The sequence below is a fragment of the Mesocricetus auratus genome, unplaced genomic scaffold (genome assembly GCF_017639785.1).
Source record: "Mesocricetus auratus isolate SY011 unplaced genomic scaffold, BCM_Maur_2.0 Super-Scaffold_100051, whole genome shotgun sequence".
Classification (NCBI taxonomy): Eukaryota; Metazoa; Chordata; class Mammalia; order Rodentia; family Cricetidae; genus Mesocricetus; species Mesocricetus auratus.
In genome coordinates this window covers 3619149-3636714 of record NW_024429228.1, presented here as the reverse complement: position 1 = coordinate 3636714, position 17566 = coordinate 3619149, and the positions used below count along the sequence as shown (strand labels likewise).

At 40.0% G+C, this 17566-nt stretch overlaps 1 protein-coding gene and 1 pseudogene across 1 annotated transcript in view; one reads left to right on the top strand and one right to left on the bottom strand.

Annotated features, from left to right (window-relative positions):
* Window positions 1-17566, bottom strand: part of Pttg1ip2 (PTTG1IP family member 2) — a 48794-nt gene that overhangs the window by 17616 nt on the left and 13612 nt on the right. The window contains exons 3-4 of the mRNA XM_021235194.2: window positions 5161-5254; window positions 3164-3257 (exon numbers count right to left, since the gene is read on the bottom strand). Of these exons, the coding sequence (XP_021090853.2) occupies window positions 3164-3257; window positions 5161-5254 (188 nt within the window). The remainder of the gene's footprint in view (window positions 1-3163; window positions 3258-5160; window positions 5255-17566) is intronic.
* Window positions 9636-10320, top strand: LOC101831522 (annotated as a pseudogene).

Below are 17566 nucleotides of genomic sequence, written 5' to 3'. Positions count from 1 at the left end.
TGATGAGCAAAAGGGTCAAGACCGGGATGGTGAAACCCACAGAGACAGCGGACCTCAACAAGGAGGAGCTCATAGACCCCAGACGGATGGTTGAGAGGCCAGCATGGGACTGATCCAGACCCCCTGAGTGTGGGTGTCAGTGAGGAGGCCTCAGTTATCTATGGGACCTTGGGGGGTAGATCAGTATTTATCCCTGGCATACAAATGGACTTTGGGAGCCCACTTCAAGTGGAGGGATGCTCTCTCAGCCTAGACACATTGGGTGGGGGAGGTCCTAGGTCCTGCCCTGGATGATATGACAGACTTTGGAGATTCCCCCAGGGAGGGTGAGGGGTGGGGGACTGGGTGGGTGGTTGGAGGAGTTGATGGGCGGGCGGGGGAATGGAAGGGGAGGGAGCTGGGATTGACATGTGAAGCAAGCTTGTTTCTAATTTAAATAATAAAAAAGAAATAGAAAAAAAGAATACCAGATGCCTATGTTTTATTAACCCTTAAAAGTTTTAGAGTGTTTTAATTTTTATATGTTAACAAAATTATGCCAAATGAAATAGGCATTTTGAGATACAGGCTGATGTTTCCGTAAGACCTTCTTTTCAGTGCTGTGAGTTGAACCCCAGGCCCTATGCATGCTAGGCCAGCACTTGACTGCCGAGTCGCATCTCCACTAGAGCCCCACCAGGATGACTGGACTATCAAGAACAATATCTCCTTGATAGAATGAATTCTTCTCATGAATACTATGCCCACTCAGTTAACAAAGGCACAGAATGTCTATGAAAGAAATTTAAAATGGAGATGGACAGCTAAGTTAAACCAGAACCAAATACAGTTGTTAGATCATATTTACAAGTCATTTTTTTTAAAAATGTATAAAAGTAGCTTCAGCAATGGGCACTTGCTATGGCCTCTACTCCTATGCATGTCATTTGCTATTTTGTTCATAAGCACCACACAAAAAAGCAGTGACATAATACACCATAGTATTCTAAAGAAAATACCAAAAAAGATCCTCCTGCCACCAACGCGCTGTGTCCCATTAGTTCTCCACACAATTATCTTTTTGTTGTTTGAAAGTAAAGGAGTATGGACATCCTCTCTGTCTTGTGCTGTTCTGTCAATAAGGGAAGGACATAAACCCCAAAACCAGGAAAGTATAATTTTGCTAGACAAAATAGATGTGCTAAACAAACAAACAAACTGTATTTTGGCCAACATTTATATTTTTTATAAATCACATGCAGATAAGCCTATTTGTACACATCTATTTATATTTAATTCTTCCTGTCTTATCTAAGAGTTCTCCTTGTAGGAGGCATGTAGTCTGACAGAAAGCCACCATGCCAAAGTCATAAAAGAGTGGAGAAAAGACAAATTGATAAGGAACTATGAAATATACGGATACTTTCAAACTCTGCAAAGTCACTTTGGAAAAGGACTCTCCAGCAAAGGGAATAGAAGGGAAAGACTCTAAACAGAGGAAGACAAGGATTCAAAATATTCTACATTAGTTGTGAAAAGAAACTATAGGATGCTGTGGAAAACACAGTGGAGGCCTCCTGGGTGGGTAGGGGAAGGAGGAGAAACACCAGGAAAGGGAAATGGAGGAAGATGGTGTGGTGAGGAGGGTAAGAACAAAGTATAATAACATATACTTAAGAAAATGTCATAATGCAATCGTCATTGTGTATGCCAACTTAATTAAAAATGTGTTCAGGAGAGTTTTAGAAGAACGACTGTAGGAAAAAACATCACATATAAAAATAAATGATTAAATTATTAGAGTAAAGAGCCTTTTTTGTTTGTTGAGATAGGGCTCTCTCTATAGTCCTGGGCTATCCTGGAGCTTGCTCTGTAGATCAGGCTACCCTACTACACAGAGCTTCACCTGCACCTCCCAAGTGCTAGGCTCAAAGGCACATTGCCACTGTGCCTGGCTACACGTTTGAATGACAAGAAGTTGTGAAGTTATTTTAAAACTCCATGGGGAAAAGAAATAAAACTCCTAGAAATTCAGGCACAGACAAGAAAGATACAGTGTATATATGAAGCAAGATGAAAATAACATGACTTTTAAGAAATGGGTGCAAAGAAGGAGAATTCCATTGACTTGGACATTGATAATTCTCTTTCAATCAATGTGAATTAGCGGTGTAGAATTATATTTGCCACTTCCGTTTTGAGTTTGTGTGCTCTATTTATTCCCTTGTATGTTTTATTCTCTTAAATAGTTAAAAATTTCAGACTTGAAATGTGAGCATTCTGAGGTGGAATTATAGACACAAAATGGAGAGTGACTACTACATAAAGCCAAATGAATGTGAAAGCTTACGACACCGGGGCCTCATGTGAAGAGAAGATAAATGATAAGAATGTGGGGAATCAAAAAATATTTTTGAGGAAAGATCCAACTATGTAGACCAGACTGCATTTAAAATCAGAGGTGCACCTGCCTGTGTCCCTTAGCTAATATTAAAGGAGAGCTGCCGGGCATGGTGGTGCACTCTTTGATCCCAGCACTCGGGAGTAGAGGTCAGCCTGTTCTACAGAGCTAATTCCAAGACATCCGGGGCTACAGAGAAACCTTCTCTTGAAAAACAACAAGAAAATATTAAAGGGGATCCATCAAATTTTCTTATCTTACTAAAAGTCTCAAATATAAAAACAGAGGATTAAATGGACTAAGTAAATCCCAAAAGATAAGCATTATATAAATATTAGTAACCTTAAGGCCACTAAAAACAATGAAAAATGGTTTAAAAATCTCAAAATAACATATCAAAATAACAACAAGGTTATCCGAATATCACAAGATAAAACGTTCAGAGTTCCGGGTGGGGAGCTCAGTGTAATAGTATGTGAGGTTAGTGTGGCATAAAGTATTCAACCATCTAGTTCAGTTACACAGAGGTAATCAGTAGACCCACAAACAACCAACTGAAGGATGGCTTCAGCAAAAGCCACGCTAGAGATGGAGGTGGGACAGGAAACTTGGTTATCCTTTCTTTTCATCTTATAACATTGTATTACCTTTCAGTATTTCCTTACCACGTGGATACAGTGTTTACACTAAGTAAAAAGTTAAACACTTCCTGTTAACTATCTTAGTATTTTTTTCAGTACTATCATCCCAAAGTGAATTCTTAGGAAAGATAAAATGACATACTCCTGCATGTAAAAGTAATAGGCGAGGCAATACCACAAGAATCCTACTGCTAATAGCACGACCAGTATCAGCATCACGATTCCAAACAGGTCAACTGAAATTGATGAAAAGAGACATATTTTAATAAGAGATAAAAATTTCTTAAGCTTTTAATGTTTCTAGCATCATGCAATCTGGATTCTTAGATATACATTCTCAAATCACTGTTGAGGATGAGCTACAATAGCTTGAGCCATATGTTCTATGATTACCACTAATGCAACAGTCACTGTCGTGAAAATCATCTGCCCTGTAGAATTGGTTTTCAGACTATTGCACCATTTTTCTCTTTATTTGCCTTCTATTTCATTTCTGGTACTTTCTCAACGTAAGATAGTAGAGGCCCCAGACTTCCGTTTTTGTGAAGGTGCCTGCAGACAATAGGGAGGGGTTTGTTGAATAAGCACCAGCTTTTTGTTGTCAGAGACAGTCCACACTTGCCGGAAAAGCAGATTTCTACTCTGATGTACTTTCCCCTCCTTCAGACTATATAGCTTGTTAGCCTGGAATACAGTGAAATGAACTAAAGGGGAAAACACAAAATCGGAGATCAGAATTTCTGTTCGTACTGAATGCAACGTACTTTTTTATAAGGTACAAATACAGATGATTAAAAGATCTGTAGATACAGAGTTACAGGACAGCGAGAGCTACATGAGTCTCGTTTGAACAAAAGAAAAGAAAATTCATTAATTGGTTATGTCACTTTTTCTTTTTCGTGTGGTGATGGGAATTCAACTTCTCCTCTCCCAACTAGGCAACAGCCCAGCCTGGTTTTATTGCGACAGATCCCTCTACCACTCAGCTGGCCTTGACCTTCCTAAAGATGGAATCCCAGAGTATTCCTAGTTGTGTTGCCTTTTAATATTTACTTAAAATTAAAAGTAGAAGTCTCTGGGGGAAAAAGACCTATAGAACCTGAAGCAAGCAGAGATTTAGGAATAATTACATATTTTCACTTCAATTAAGAAAAAAATACCAGGAAACTGATTAATAGATGGGATTTTCTTACAATAGTAATGCTCACTTGGAAAATCACCTGTTTTAGCTTTTCTGGAAATTTCATTGAAAACTATTAGCACCTTTTTTCTGTTTTGGTAACTACCACATAACATATCCGAATTTGACATTACAAATATAAAGATTGTTTTTGGAAAATTATATTTGCTGTTTTAAGGAGGAATCACCATTCTTCTTCAAGTTAGCATTTTTTCTTCTTCTTCCTTTCTTCTTCTTCTTCTTCTTCCTCTTCCTCCTCTTCTTCTTCTTTTCTGAGACAGGGTTTCTCTGAAGCTTTGAAGGCTGTCCTGGAACTTGTTCAGGAGGCCAGGTTAGCCTTGAACTCACAGAGATACTCCTGTATCTGCCTCCCGAGTGCTGAGACTAAAGGCAAGCGCCACCACCACCACCCAGCGTAGGAGTCACCATTCTTAATGGTAATTCTCAATATAGACTACATTAGCTGAGGAAATATTTTAGAGTAACATCACTAGGCTCAGCGAATCTGCATTTCAGTACTAGCATGTACATATATACATATATACACATGCAAACATGCATGCGTGTGTGTGAGCGCCCATGCACGAGCGTGCACACACACACACACACACACACACACACACACACACACACACAGTCACTGTCATAGTTTCTACAACATTAGAACACAAACATCCCTTAACTAGGTTATGAATATCATACAATAGAGATATTTTACAGATGAAATCTAAACTGTCCGCGAATATTATGGCAAGAGTTCTACCTGACTCAATTTGAATCAATTCCATCTGGAACAACCAACAATCTTAGACCAGAGGACAGTACTGAAGAACAGCCCTGGACTAGAGAATTGTACTAAAACAAATGTAATAATTTCAAATCCTTTAAATGTAGCAAATTTCTACTGTTTGCAAGTCAATTGAAATAAAATCATGAAAGTTTAAATGAGGACAACTCACCTCTACAGTTTGCCCAAAATATAGAATTGAATTTACAGTCAGAATATGGGAAACAGTACTTTTTGCAAACCCTTTCTTCTCGACACCAAATACACTGTATGTGGAAGATAAAAATAAAAGCAGGGTTAAAGTATAATAGCGCCCACAAGAAGTTGTTAGAACAAGTATAATATGTATTTGATGAATAATAGTCAATCTCAACACTGTTACACATTAGTAGAAGAAGACATTGGAGGCCTGTGAAGGCCTTGTTACCAGACCTGCATTCTCAAACCACAGCAGCAGTGAATTCTGGCTGCCAGGGGTTCACAAATTCCCTTTGGAAATGTCCTCTCTTGGGGGCCACCTTGCCCTGGAGATTCCTATCCTCATGGGTCAGTAACTGACTACTATGGAGTTCCAACAATGACTTTTAGTTAAAAGACAGCTCTGCTGTGTGGTTTTGGCTTTGATTTTTAACCACTGGCAACCAGGTCAGGGCACATGGTCAGGACACATGTAGACGCTGAACCCTCATCTTTTCCTAGCTCTTGTCCCTTGTCTTGGGATCCTTGGACTCCTTCATTTTTCATGGAATTTTTGCATATTGAAATTCACTCAGTCACACAGATGTCACACTCACTTACCCCTTCTCAGATGCTGCATTTGGAGGCTTCAACCCTAAACCCATATCAGGAAACAGTGCTGAGAACTGTATGAGGTAGGATTTAGAATGTCTTCCTCAAGTTCCTTCTCTTTGGCACCTACTCTTTCTTCTGGGGAAGCCTTTCTCTGTTACAGATGGTATTGGGGGTACAGTCAATGACCCTTACAACAGCTCCTTCCACTTCTAATCACTGGTGATCAGATAGTCACATGGGAATGGAAAGACAGAACTCAGCCCCTTGACAACATAATCTTTTTGTGTGTGTGTATGTCCAGACTGGTAAACGGCTGCCACATGGGGCTTAGCCTGTGGCAGGCATTGTTCTAACTCTTTCGTATGAATTAATTCATTTCATTCTCATGACAGTCCTGTAACCTAGCCGCTATACACGCGGGGACTATAAAGCACAGAACAGGCCAATGGCTTGCATAATAGTATCACACAGCTAGGAAAGATGACAGCTCAGTTCTGAACGTGTAAATTGTTATGGGAAACTGAGCCTCGATATACTCACATCAGTCCTTGAAACAGAATCCCAAGGCGGGTAGAGGTAATGAGTCACTCAGTGTAAAGAGTCACAGACCAGCTTTTGTTCCATGCTCACCAAGACCAAAGTTCAGGTCAAGCTATTAGAGAAAAACCTAAGGTGGATGTTACTTGGGTCAGCAGGCCTGATACCTTAGGATATGGCTTGAAGACTGGAACTACAAAAGCGAGGTCTAGACCCAATGATAAGGGCTACAGCTAGCCTCAGCTAGTAGTTCTCAGAGCTCCTAAGAGTCAAGCTCATGGCATATAGCAGTTTTGAGAGAAATTGCCAGAATAAATGTGAATCTCACAGTGATAAACTTGTTATACAAGTGTTACGCTGCCTGACAGGACCCAGTAGCCATGACAGGTCCACGGTGAGTGCCTGAAGTACTCCTCAAAGGATGTATTTTCTCCTATGCTTCTCTTTCTCTGGAAAATGGAGATTTTTAGGACACCTATCCTGCATGTCTAGATACCTGGTGGCCAAAGAACTCACTGCTTAGCCTGGGAATCCAAGATTAGAACATAGCATAGACTCTGTTACAATACCATTAACTACTATCTATTTTTCTGAATAGGCATTTTTCACTATTGTCATCTTGATTTTTCTTTTCTGTTGATCAGTGGGTTTGGGGGAGTTGTTATTAATTGTGTAGCTGATTTGATGGAGCATGGAACATGGGGAGTCATATCCAAACACAGGATTTGTTCTTATCTGTGTGAGACTCTAGACTCAGAGCTGGCAGTAGAGCTCACAGTGACTGTGACTAACTGCCATTTTTAGTGAGGATGATAGTATTATTTTGCCTGGAGCAATTTTCTTAAATATGAGGGAAGGGAAAATGAAATGTGTGTCCTGAAGAGGCAGAGGCTGAAATGTAGCAGAGGGTAGCAGTTTGATTTTGTGCCCAGCTTCTGTTTCCACTTCTGATAATTATACACTCTGCCCTTGTGAGTATCTTCAGTCGAATCTATGTGGCTCTAAGTTGGTCAGCTCTTCTCAGCTCCTTTCTTACAAACAGAGTGGTCAGTTGACCCAACCCAAGGTAGTTTATCTCTCTGGCTAGTCTATAGTGCTGGTTTGACCTAAATAGGGGCAATTAGAACTTTCTTTGGAGTTACAGACATTGTGAAAGGCAGAGCAGTAATTGCTTTCCTTGGTTTGTTTGGAGGCTATGCTGTGGGAGAAAATGAGGTCAATATACAGGGTGCCAGGGCTGGAAGATGAAAGGGTGGAAATGGGAGTGTGGCATCCTTTGAGAGTCAGCTGAGCGTGAAGCCATGCCCACTCAATTTTGTGAAGGAGTGAATGTCCCCTTCTGTTAAATTAGTTTGAGATGAGTTTCTACCGCTTAACCACAAAAGATACCTTAACTACTGTAACTATGTCCAAAAAGCCTTCAAAGCACAGAACTTCACATGCATTGCCCAGAGTAACAGTATAATATATTGAGCATCCTTAAATTGGTAACGTATAATTTGAAACAAATTACATGGGATTTTCCTTGTAGCTAAGGAGGGTGAGCCATATAACCATGAGAGCTTTACAATCTTAACCTCTTAACTATGTGACAACTGAGACTAAAGGTTTTAGAGCGATGGCTACTATTGCTCCACAGCAAAACCAGAATATTAATTTTGCAGTAGCACCTGTTTAAACAACTTTGTTCAGAGACAGAATTGCTATTTTTACATGACAATGTCATTAAAATGAAAAATGCAGGAAGGGGAGGGGTATATAATGATGATTAGTGGGCTGTTGATATTGTACTTAAAAATGTGTAATACGGTACCAGACTAACAGAAAATGAGTGTTAGGATGTGAAGAACAGAAGAAAGTTTGCAAGGCTGATGCCAGGTGCAGCAGACAGTACACAGATGAACAAAGCATGTTTGCTGCTGCTTGCAAGGCACAATGTGCATACTTTAGACACAGACACATTTACATATCTGAATGGAAGAATATTATAATTTCAAAATGATCAGTATTTAAAATGCAATGGTTAGCAAGAGAAAGTATTCCCTTCTATTCAGAATTCTTTCAAGAAATATGAAGAATGTAGCATGGGTGTTCAGGAACACATAACTATAACAGGGAAGGGAGACAGATGCAGAAGACGCTACAGAACACTAATACAGGCACCATGGTGGCAATGGGAAATCTATCTTGGTGGGTCTTTGTAAGGTCATTCATAAAGATGGATGTCTGTTGGATTGTGATGGGCTGTGACTGTCCAACGAAGGAGTTTATATATTGTGCCTTATTTAACAATACAGACTAAACTGGATTATTTGGAATCCAAAGGTGACTTGATTAAAAACCTATTTATAATAATAAAGGTTTGAGAAGAGACTGGAGGGACTGGGGTAGGAAAATGGGAGATTGAGTAGCAGTATAAGATATCTAGGATTGCTTCATTGGAAACAAAGAATAGACATGTTTTCTGGAAGGCAAAGAAGTCAAAGATTTTTAAAATTAGAATTCTGGAGGAATGATGCCAGGAACAAATAAGGTTTCTTCAGAAAAGATAACATGACAAATTTTAAGTTTGAAGTGATTAAAACAAGAAGGAAATGGCCATCAAGCAACCGTGAGCATCACTGCTAAAGATCTGGCAGGTGTAGGGTTTCTGGTAGAAGCCATGACTGCAGCTGAGAGAGCACAGGATGAGCATGCAGCTAACAATGTTCTCCTCACTAGATGGTAACAAACACAGAGACTCACGACTGTAATGGGCAGAGGGTGAGGCACTTTGGAGTGCTCAGCCCTGAGTGGGATGTATTTATCATATCCCTCCCGTCAAGGCTCAGAGACCTCTGCGGAAGAGGAAGCAGAAAAAGTGTAAGACCTGGAGGTGCTGGGTGATGCCAAGGAGACAGTGATTTCCAGCTGCACCAAGGCTGATTCACGTATGAACTCAGAGAGTGTGGCAGCTTGCACAAGATTTGTACAGGTTCAAACCACATAAACTTCCAACTAAGAAGCTATTTGCAATTGAGAGAGAGAGAGAAAAATCAGTTTTCTTCGGTTGAATATATTCTTCAATCAAACGTATTCAAGGTCAGGCCTCATGGGCTCAGGGATAGTTGGCCAACACAAAAAGGACTCAATATTTTATTTTTGTTCTTTAGCTTTTCTTTCCTTAATGTATGCTTTTTGCTGGTTTTCTTTGTTTGGGTGGGGTCTTTTGTTTTTTGAGAGAGAAAGAGCATTAAGTTGGGTGGGAAGGGGAGAGGATCTGTGATGAGTTCAGGTTGGAGAAGGAATATGATCGAGGACGCCATCCCGGCCTCGGCCATGGAAACTCCTTTGCTGTCCCTCACAGAGGAGGACCTCACCAAAGTGAAGAAGGACGCTTTAGAAAATTTACGTGTTTGGCTGTGTGAGAAAATCACAGCAGAGAGACATTTTGATCACCTACGTGCAAAGAAAATACTCAGTAGCGAAGACACAGAAGAAATTTCTTGACGAACTTCAAGTGGGAAAAGAGCTGGGAAGTTGTTAGACTACTTACAGGAAAATCCCAAGGGACTGGACACCCTGGTGGAATCCATCCGCAGGGAGAAGACGCAGAACTTCCTGACTCAGAAGATAACGGGCGAAGTGCTCAAGCCGCGGAATATAAAAATGGACCATCTCAAGGCCTGCAATGCAGCAGCTATGAGCCTGTTGCAGCGGGAGCCACCAACGACCATTCTAGGTCCAATTCTGATGAGAGCAGTTTCTCTGAAAAGCAGAGAGTGTCCACTGCCATGTACCATCCAGAAGGAGAGTCCAGCACTGCTCCGTTTTTCTCTACTGAGTCCTCTCTGAATTTGCCAGTCCCGGAAGTTGGCAGAACTGAATAGGCAGCTTCTCCTCAGGCACGCTTCCTCGACCCCGGCGCGCTCCCTTTGCCCCCAGATCTGCGGTTGGAAGGAGGAACTTGTAGGAATGTGAAATGTTTCTCCCCTTACGATCACAAACTCTTTCACGCCAGTGACACCTCACTGCCTAGTTGTTTTTTAAATAGTGATGAAAAAATGTTGTAAATGATATGATCTTTTTTATAAAAGCCACTATAACAGCTCACATCCATTTGATATGTCTTAAATCACAGTGCACACATTCTCTGTAAATAGGATTTGTTAGGGTAAAGAAGAACACTCTGGGGATAAATGGATGTAAGTCATGGTTGTGTACTTTTCCATATTGACCTTTTTTTAATTTTTAGATGTTTAGTATTTTGAACTTTATGTGTTATAAGACTAATTTTATGAGAATATTTCTCAATGGGCTGAGAATAATGTTTCTTAGCACACTTATGCTACAAATGTTCAGTCTGACCATCTTTCCCAATGATCCCGCAGTATGTTTCAGCAGTAAACTGTTCTGACTGCAGTAAAGCCGGGCCCTGGGAAAACTGCCCAACACTAAGGAGACTCTCCTGCTCCTTGGTTCTGAGAAATCTTTGGGTTCTGCAGAAGCACCTGATGGCACCGAGCCACCTGTGACTCAGCTGACCAAAATTCATTTTGTACTGCTCTTGCCCACTGACATGACTGTCTTTGGATTTTACAGTCTTTGTGCTGTCACTCTTATCCCTAAGGAATATTGTCTTAAACCAGGCAGTGGTGTCCATACCTTTAATCCCATCACGTGGGAGGCAGAGACAGGTGGATCTCTGTGAGTTCAAGGCCAACCTGGTCTACAGAGTGAGTTCCAGGACAGCCAGGGCTACATAGAGAAAAAAAACGAATATTATACCAATAGGATATTACTTGTAATTAATTGATATTACTTGTAATAGATTAAAAATACTTCCTCTGGGCCTTTTATTCTTTTTCAGTGAACACTGCAATATGGATAAAATAACGAAAACAATTGATTTTGGATTGCATGACAATCTTGTTTTTTAATATTTATATCAAGTAGCTACTAGCTATAGCTATGTTTTTATTATATTACAAAGTTTGACTAACTTTACACATTTTAAAAAAAGCTGATTGTCTTCATTTAAGTTGTAATTTTACCTATTTCCTGACACCCACCCCCTATATATTTCCATTATTTAAAAATTAAGAAATGAAAAGTTGCCATTAACAATAAAATTTTTTTCAAGGTTAAAAAAAGAATATGATCAAAATATATTAGATGAAAAAAATTTTAAATACTTCACGTTACAAAAACAAAGAAGAATCCATTAATTTAAAGATGGTCTCATTTAGGGACATGAACTGACAAATTGGTAAGGGAAGCAGAGGTGAGTGAATGAAGAGGGTTCTAGAAGGGCAAGGTCACCAGGGAAAGAGCTAGGGCCTGGAAGAATGACTGGTTTGAAATGCCATGGCATTTGGTTATGGAGAGGCTTTGTAACCTTCAAGTCAGTAAAATATGTACATCGCCTACTAGTCAGAAAAAAAGGTTATTTTTTCCACTTTATCTGAACTAGAAAGGAAGAAGACAATGCAGAGAAGCAGACTACAGTTCTAAGAGATCAAAGAAATAACAACAGCTCTGAGTATTTAAAGGTGTGTGTGTGTTTATGAGGCTTCAAAATTGCATTCATTTCATCATCACGTGTCATGTGATTTTTTTTAGTATATGTTATATTTATTTTTATTTTATTTTATTTTCCAGTTTAAATTTAGATAAGAAACAAGGTTGCTTCACAAGTCAGTTCCAGGCCCTCTCCCTTTCCCTCCTCTCCTCCCGTGCCCTCCCCCACCCCCCCATTATCCCCTCATTCCCCCAGGGAGGGTGAGGCCCTCCATGGGGGTGTCCATAGTCTGTCATTTCATATAGGGCAGGGCCTAGACCCTTCCCCAAGAGTTCAGGGTGAGAGTGCACCTCACATTGTTCTATGGGAGTCCAAAGTCCGTGTGTATACTTGGGATGGGTACTGATCTGCTGCCCAAGGCTCAATACGTCTTGATCAGTCCCATGCTGGATTCCCAGGCTGATGCCTGGGATTCAAGAGTTAACCTTTGTCTGGTCAGCTGTTTCTGGGGGTTAAACCAACCCAGTCTTAATCCCTTTGACCATCAGTCCTCCCTCTCTGTTACTGGCTTTCTTGAGTTCAGCTCAGTACTTAACCAAGGGAGTCTGCCTCTTCTTTGATCAGCCACTAAATGAAGTTTCTGTTTCCCAGACTCTCTGGCCATAGGATTGTAGGCTGGCACTCCCCAGATCTATGTCTAAAATCCATATATGAGAGAGTACATGCCATGTTTCTCTTTTTGTGACTGGGTTACCTCACTCAGGATGGTTTCTTCTAGTGTCATCCATTTGCCTGCAAATCTCATGATTCCATTATTTTTTTCTGCTGAATAGTACTCCATTGTGTAGATGTACCACATTTTCTCTATCCACTCTTTGGTTGAGGGACATCTAGGTTGCTTCCAAGTTCTGGCTATTACAAATAAAGCTGCTATGAACATAGTGGAACAGACATCTTTGTTGTATGAATGGGCATCTTTTGGATATATGCCTAAGAGTGGAGTTGCTGGGTCTTGTGGTAGGTTTATTCCCATTTTTCTGAGGAATCTCCATACTGATTTCCAAAGTGGCTGAACCAGTTGGCACTCCCACTTGCAATGGAGGAGTGTCCCCCTTTCACCACATCCTCTCCAGCATAAATTGTCATTGGTGTTTTTGATTTTAGCCATTCTGACAGGAGTGAGATGGTATCTCAGAGTTGTTTTGATTTGCATTTCCCGGATGGCTAAGGATGTTGAGCACGTTCTCAAGTGCCTCTGCCATTTTAAACTCCTCTATTATAAACTCTCTATTTAGTTCTGCAGCCCACTTTTTAATTGGGTCCTTTGATGTTTTGGAGACTTGCTTCTTGAGTTCTTTGTAAATTTTGGAGATCAACCCTCTGTCAGATGTGGGATTAGTGAATATTTTTTCCCATTCTGTGGGCTGCCTTTTTGTCTTGCTGACTGTGTCCTTTGCCTTACAGAAGCTTCTCAGTTTCAGTAGGTCCCATTTATTAATTGTTGATCACACTGTCTGTGCTACTGGTGTTATGTTCAGGAAGCTGTCTCCTGTACCAATTCGTTCAAGGGTACCTCCCACTTTCTCTTCTAAGAGGTTCAGTGTGGCTGGATTTATGTTGAGGTCTTTGATCCATTTGGACTTAAGTTTTGTGCATGGCGATAAACATGGATCGATCCGCATTCTTCTACATGCCAGTCTCCAGTTATGCCAGCACCATTTGTTGAAGATGCTTTCTTTATTCCATTGTATATTTTTAGCTCCTTTGTCAAAGATCAGATGTTCGTACGTGTGTGGGTTAATACCCTGGTTTTCAATTCGATTCCATTGGTCTACCTGTCTATTTTTGTGCCAATACCAAGCTGTTTTCAGGACTATAGCTCTATAATAGAGCTTGAGGTCAGCTCTAGAGGTGATGCCTCCGGACGTTGCCTTGTTGAACCGGGTTGTTTTGGCTATCCTGGGTCTTTCGTTTTTCCATACAAAATTGATTATTGTTCTTTCAAGGTCTGTGAAGAATTGTGCTGGGATTTTAATGGGGATTGCATTGAATCTGTAGATTGCTTTTGGCAGGATTGCCATTTTTACTACATTGATCCTACCTATCCAAGAGCATGGGAGATCTTTCCATTTTCTGAGGGCTTCTTTAATTTCTTTCTTTAAAGATTCAAAGTTCTTACGATACAGGTCTTTCACTTGTTTGGTTAGCGTTACCCCAAGGTATTTTATGTTGTTTGTGGCAATTGTAAAGGGTGATGTTTCTCTGTTTTCTTTTTCAGCCCTTTTATCATCTGTATATAGTAGGGCTACTGATTTTCTTGAGTTGATCTTGTAGCCTGCCACTTTGCTGAAGGTATTAATCAGCTGTAAGAGTTCCCTGGTAGAGTTCTTTGGGTCATTGATGTAAACTATCATATCGTCTGCAAACAGTGAAAGTTTGACCTCTTCCTTCCCAATTTGTATCCCCTTGATCCCCCTTTGTTGTCGTATGGCCATAGCTAGAACTTCAAGTACCATGTTGAAAAGGTATGGAGAGAGTGGACAGCCTTGTTTTGTTCCTGATTTTAGAGGAATTGCGTTGAGTTTCTGTCCATTTAGTTTGATGTTGGCTGTTGGTTTACTGTATATAGCTTTTATTATGTTTAAGTATGTCCCTGTTATCCCAGATCTCTCCAAGACCTTTATCATGAAGGGGTGTTGGATTTTGTCAAAGGCTTTTTCAGCATCTAGTGAGATGGTCATGTGATTTTTGTTTTTCAGCTTGTTTATATGGTGGATTACATTGATGGATTTTCATATGTTGAACCATCCCTGCATCCCTGGGATGAAACCTACTTGATCGTGGTGAATGATTGTTTTGATGTGTTCTTGGATCCAATTTGCCAGTATTTTATTGAGTATTTTTGCATCAATGTTCATGAGGGATATTGGTCTGAAGTTCTCTTTCTTAGTTGTATCTTTGTGTGGCTTGGGGATCAAGGTTATTGAAGCCTCATAGAAAGAGTTTGGCAAAGACCCTTCTGCTTCTATTGTGTGGAACACTTTGAGAAGAATTGGTATAAGCTGTTCTTCGAATTTCTGGTAGAATTCTGCACTGAGGCCATCTGGACCTGGACTTTTTTTGGTTGGGAGACTTTTGATGACTGCTTCTATTTCCATAGGGGTTATAGGTCTATTTAAATTGCTTATCTGCTCTTGATTTAGTTTTGGCAAGTGATAGCTATCCAGGAAGTCATCCATTTCCTTTAAATTTTCGAATTTTGTGGAGTACAGGTTTTCAAAGTATGACCTAATGATTCTCTGGATTTCCTCAGAGTCTGTTGTTATGTCCCCCTTTCCATTTCTGATTTTGTTAATTTGCGTGTTCACTCTCTGCTGTTTGGTAAGTTTGGACAAAGGTTTGTCTATCTTGTTGATTTTCTCAAAGAACCAACTCTTCGTTGCATTGATTCTTTGTATTGTTTTCCTGGTTTCTACTTTATTGATTTCAGCCCTCAATTTGATTATTTCCTGGCGTCTACTCCTCCTGGGGGAGTGTGCTTCTTTGTGTTCTAGAGCTTTCAGCTGTGATGTTAATTCTCTGGTATAACTGTTCTCCTGTTTCTTCATGTGAGCACTTAGTGCTATGAACTTCCCCTGTAGCACTGATTTCAAAGTGTCCCATAGGTTTGGGTATGTTGTGTCTTCATTCTCATTGAATTCGAGGAAGTCTTTAATTTCTTTTTTTATTTCCTCTTTGACCCAGGGATGGTGCAGTTGAGCATTATTCAATTTCCATGAGTTTGTAGGTTTTCTGCAATTTGTGTTGTTGTTGAATTCTAATTTTAAAGCATGGTGGTCTGATAAGATGCATGGAGTTATTCCAATTTTTTTGTAGCTGCTGAGGTTTGATATGTTGCCAAGTATGTGGTCGATTTTTGAGAAGGTTCCATGTGGTGGTGAGAAGAAGATATATTCTTTTTTATGTGGATGAAATGTTCTATAGATATCTGTTAATCCCAGTTGGGTCATTACTTCTATTAGACCCTTCGCTTCTTTGTTGAGTTTCTGTCTGGTATTCCTGTCTAGTGGTGAGAGTGGTATGTTGAAATCTCCCACTATAACTGTGTGGGGCTTTAGATGAGATTTAAGTTCTAATAATGTTTCTTCAACGAATGTGGATGCCTTTGTATTTGGGGCATAGATGTTCAGGATAGACACTTCATTTGGTGGGTTTCACCTGTGATGAGTATGTAATGACCTCCTTCATCTCTTTTGATTGATTTTATTTTAAAGTCTAGTTTGTTAGATATTAGGATTGCTACCCCTGCTTGTTTCTTGGGTCTATTTGATTGAAATTTTTTTCCCAACCTTTAACTCTCAGGTAATGTCTGTCTTTGAGGGTGAGGTGTGTTTCTTGTATGCAGCAGAAGGAAGGGTTCTGTCTTTGAATCCATTCTGCTAGTCTGTGTCTTTTTATGGGTGAGTTAAGGCCATTAATATTGAGGGATATTAATGACCATTGATTGCTCATCCTCCTTCAATTTGCAATGGTTGTTGTTGGTGGAATTATGTGTGGAATTTCACCCCTTTGTTCTTTTGGCTGTTGGTAGAGAGGGATTCTCTAATGCCTATGTTTTTCTGGTTGTAGTTAGCTTCCTTGGGTTGGAGTTTTCCTTCCAAAACTTTCTGTAGGGCTGGGTTAGTGGATACGTATTGCTTGAATCTAGTTTTGTCATGGAATATCTTGTTTTCTCCGTCTATAGTGATTGAGAGCTTTGCCGGGTATAGTAGTCTGGGCTGACATCCATGGTCTCTTAGTGTAGGTAGAATATCTATCCAGGACCTTCTGGCTTTCTGAGTTTCCATGGAGAAGTCAGGTGTAATTCTGATAGGTCTGCCTTTATATGTTACTTGACCTTTTTCCTTAGCTGCTCTTAATATTCTTTCTTTATTCTGTATGTTTGGGGTCTTGATTATTATGTGGCGAGGGGATTTTTTTTTGTGGTCCACTCTATCTGGTGTTCTATAGGCTTCTTGTACCTTCATTGGCATGTCTTTCTTAAGGTTGGGAAAGTTTTCTTCTATGAGTTTGTTGAATATGCCTTCTGCCCCTTTGAGGTGGATTTCTTCTCCTTCTTCTATACCTATTATTCTTAGGTTTTGTCTTTTCATGGTGTCCCATATTTCCTGGATGTTTTGTGTTAAGGATTTGTTGGACTTAAGGTTTTCTTTGGTTGATAAATCCATTTCTCCTAGTGTATCTTCAACACTTGAGATTCTCTCTTCCATCTCTTCTATTCTGTTGGTAATGCTTGTATCGGTAGTGCCTGACTGTGTGTCCAGCTTTTCTATTTTCTGCCTTTCTTCAGATTGTGTTTTTTTTAATGTCTCTATTTCAGTTTTCAACCCTTGCAGTGTTTGCATTGCTTCTTGCAATTTTCTGTTTATCTTTTCATCCATTTGTTGCCTTTTATGAATTTTTTGGTTTGTTCTTTCTTCCATTTCTTGCATTTTTTGCTTTGTTTCTTCTTCCATTTCCTGCCTTTTTTGGTATGTTTTTTCTTCCAATTCTTGCATTTTTTGGTTTGTTTTTTTCTTCCATTTCTTTGAGGGATTTTCCTATATCCTCTTTTAGGGCCTCTATCATTTTCATGAAAGTGCTTTTTTAGGTCGTTCTCTTCTGCTTCGTTCGCATTGGAATGTTGGAGTCTTGCTGGTGTGGAGTAAATCTGGTGGTGTCACATTTTTTTTTCTGTTGCTGAGTGTGT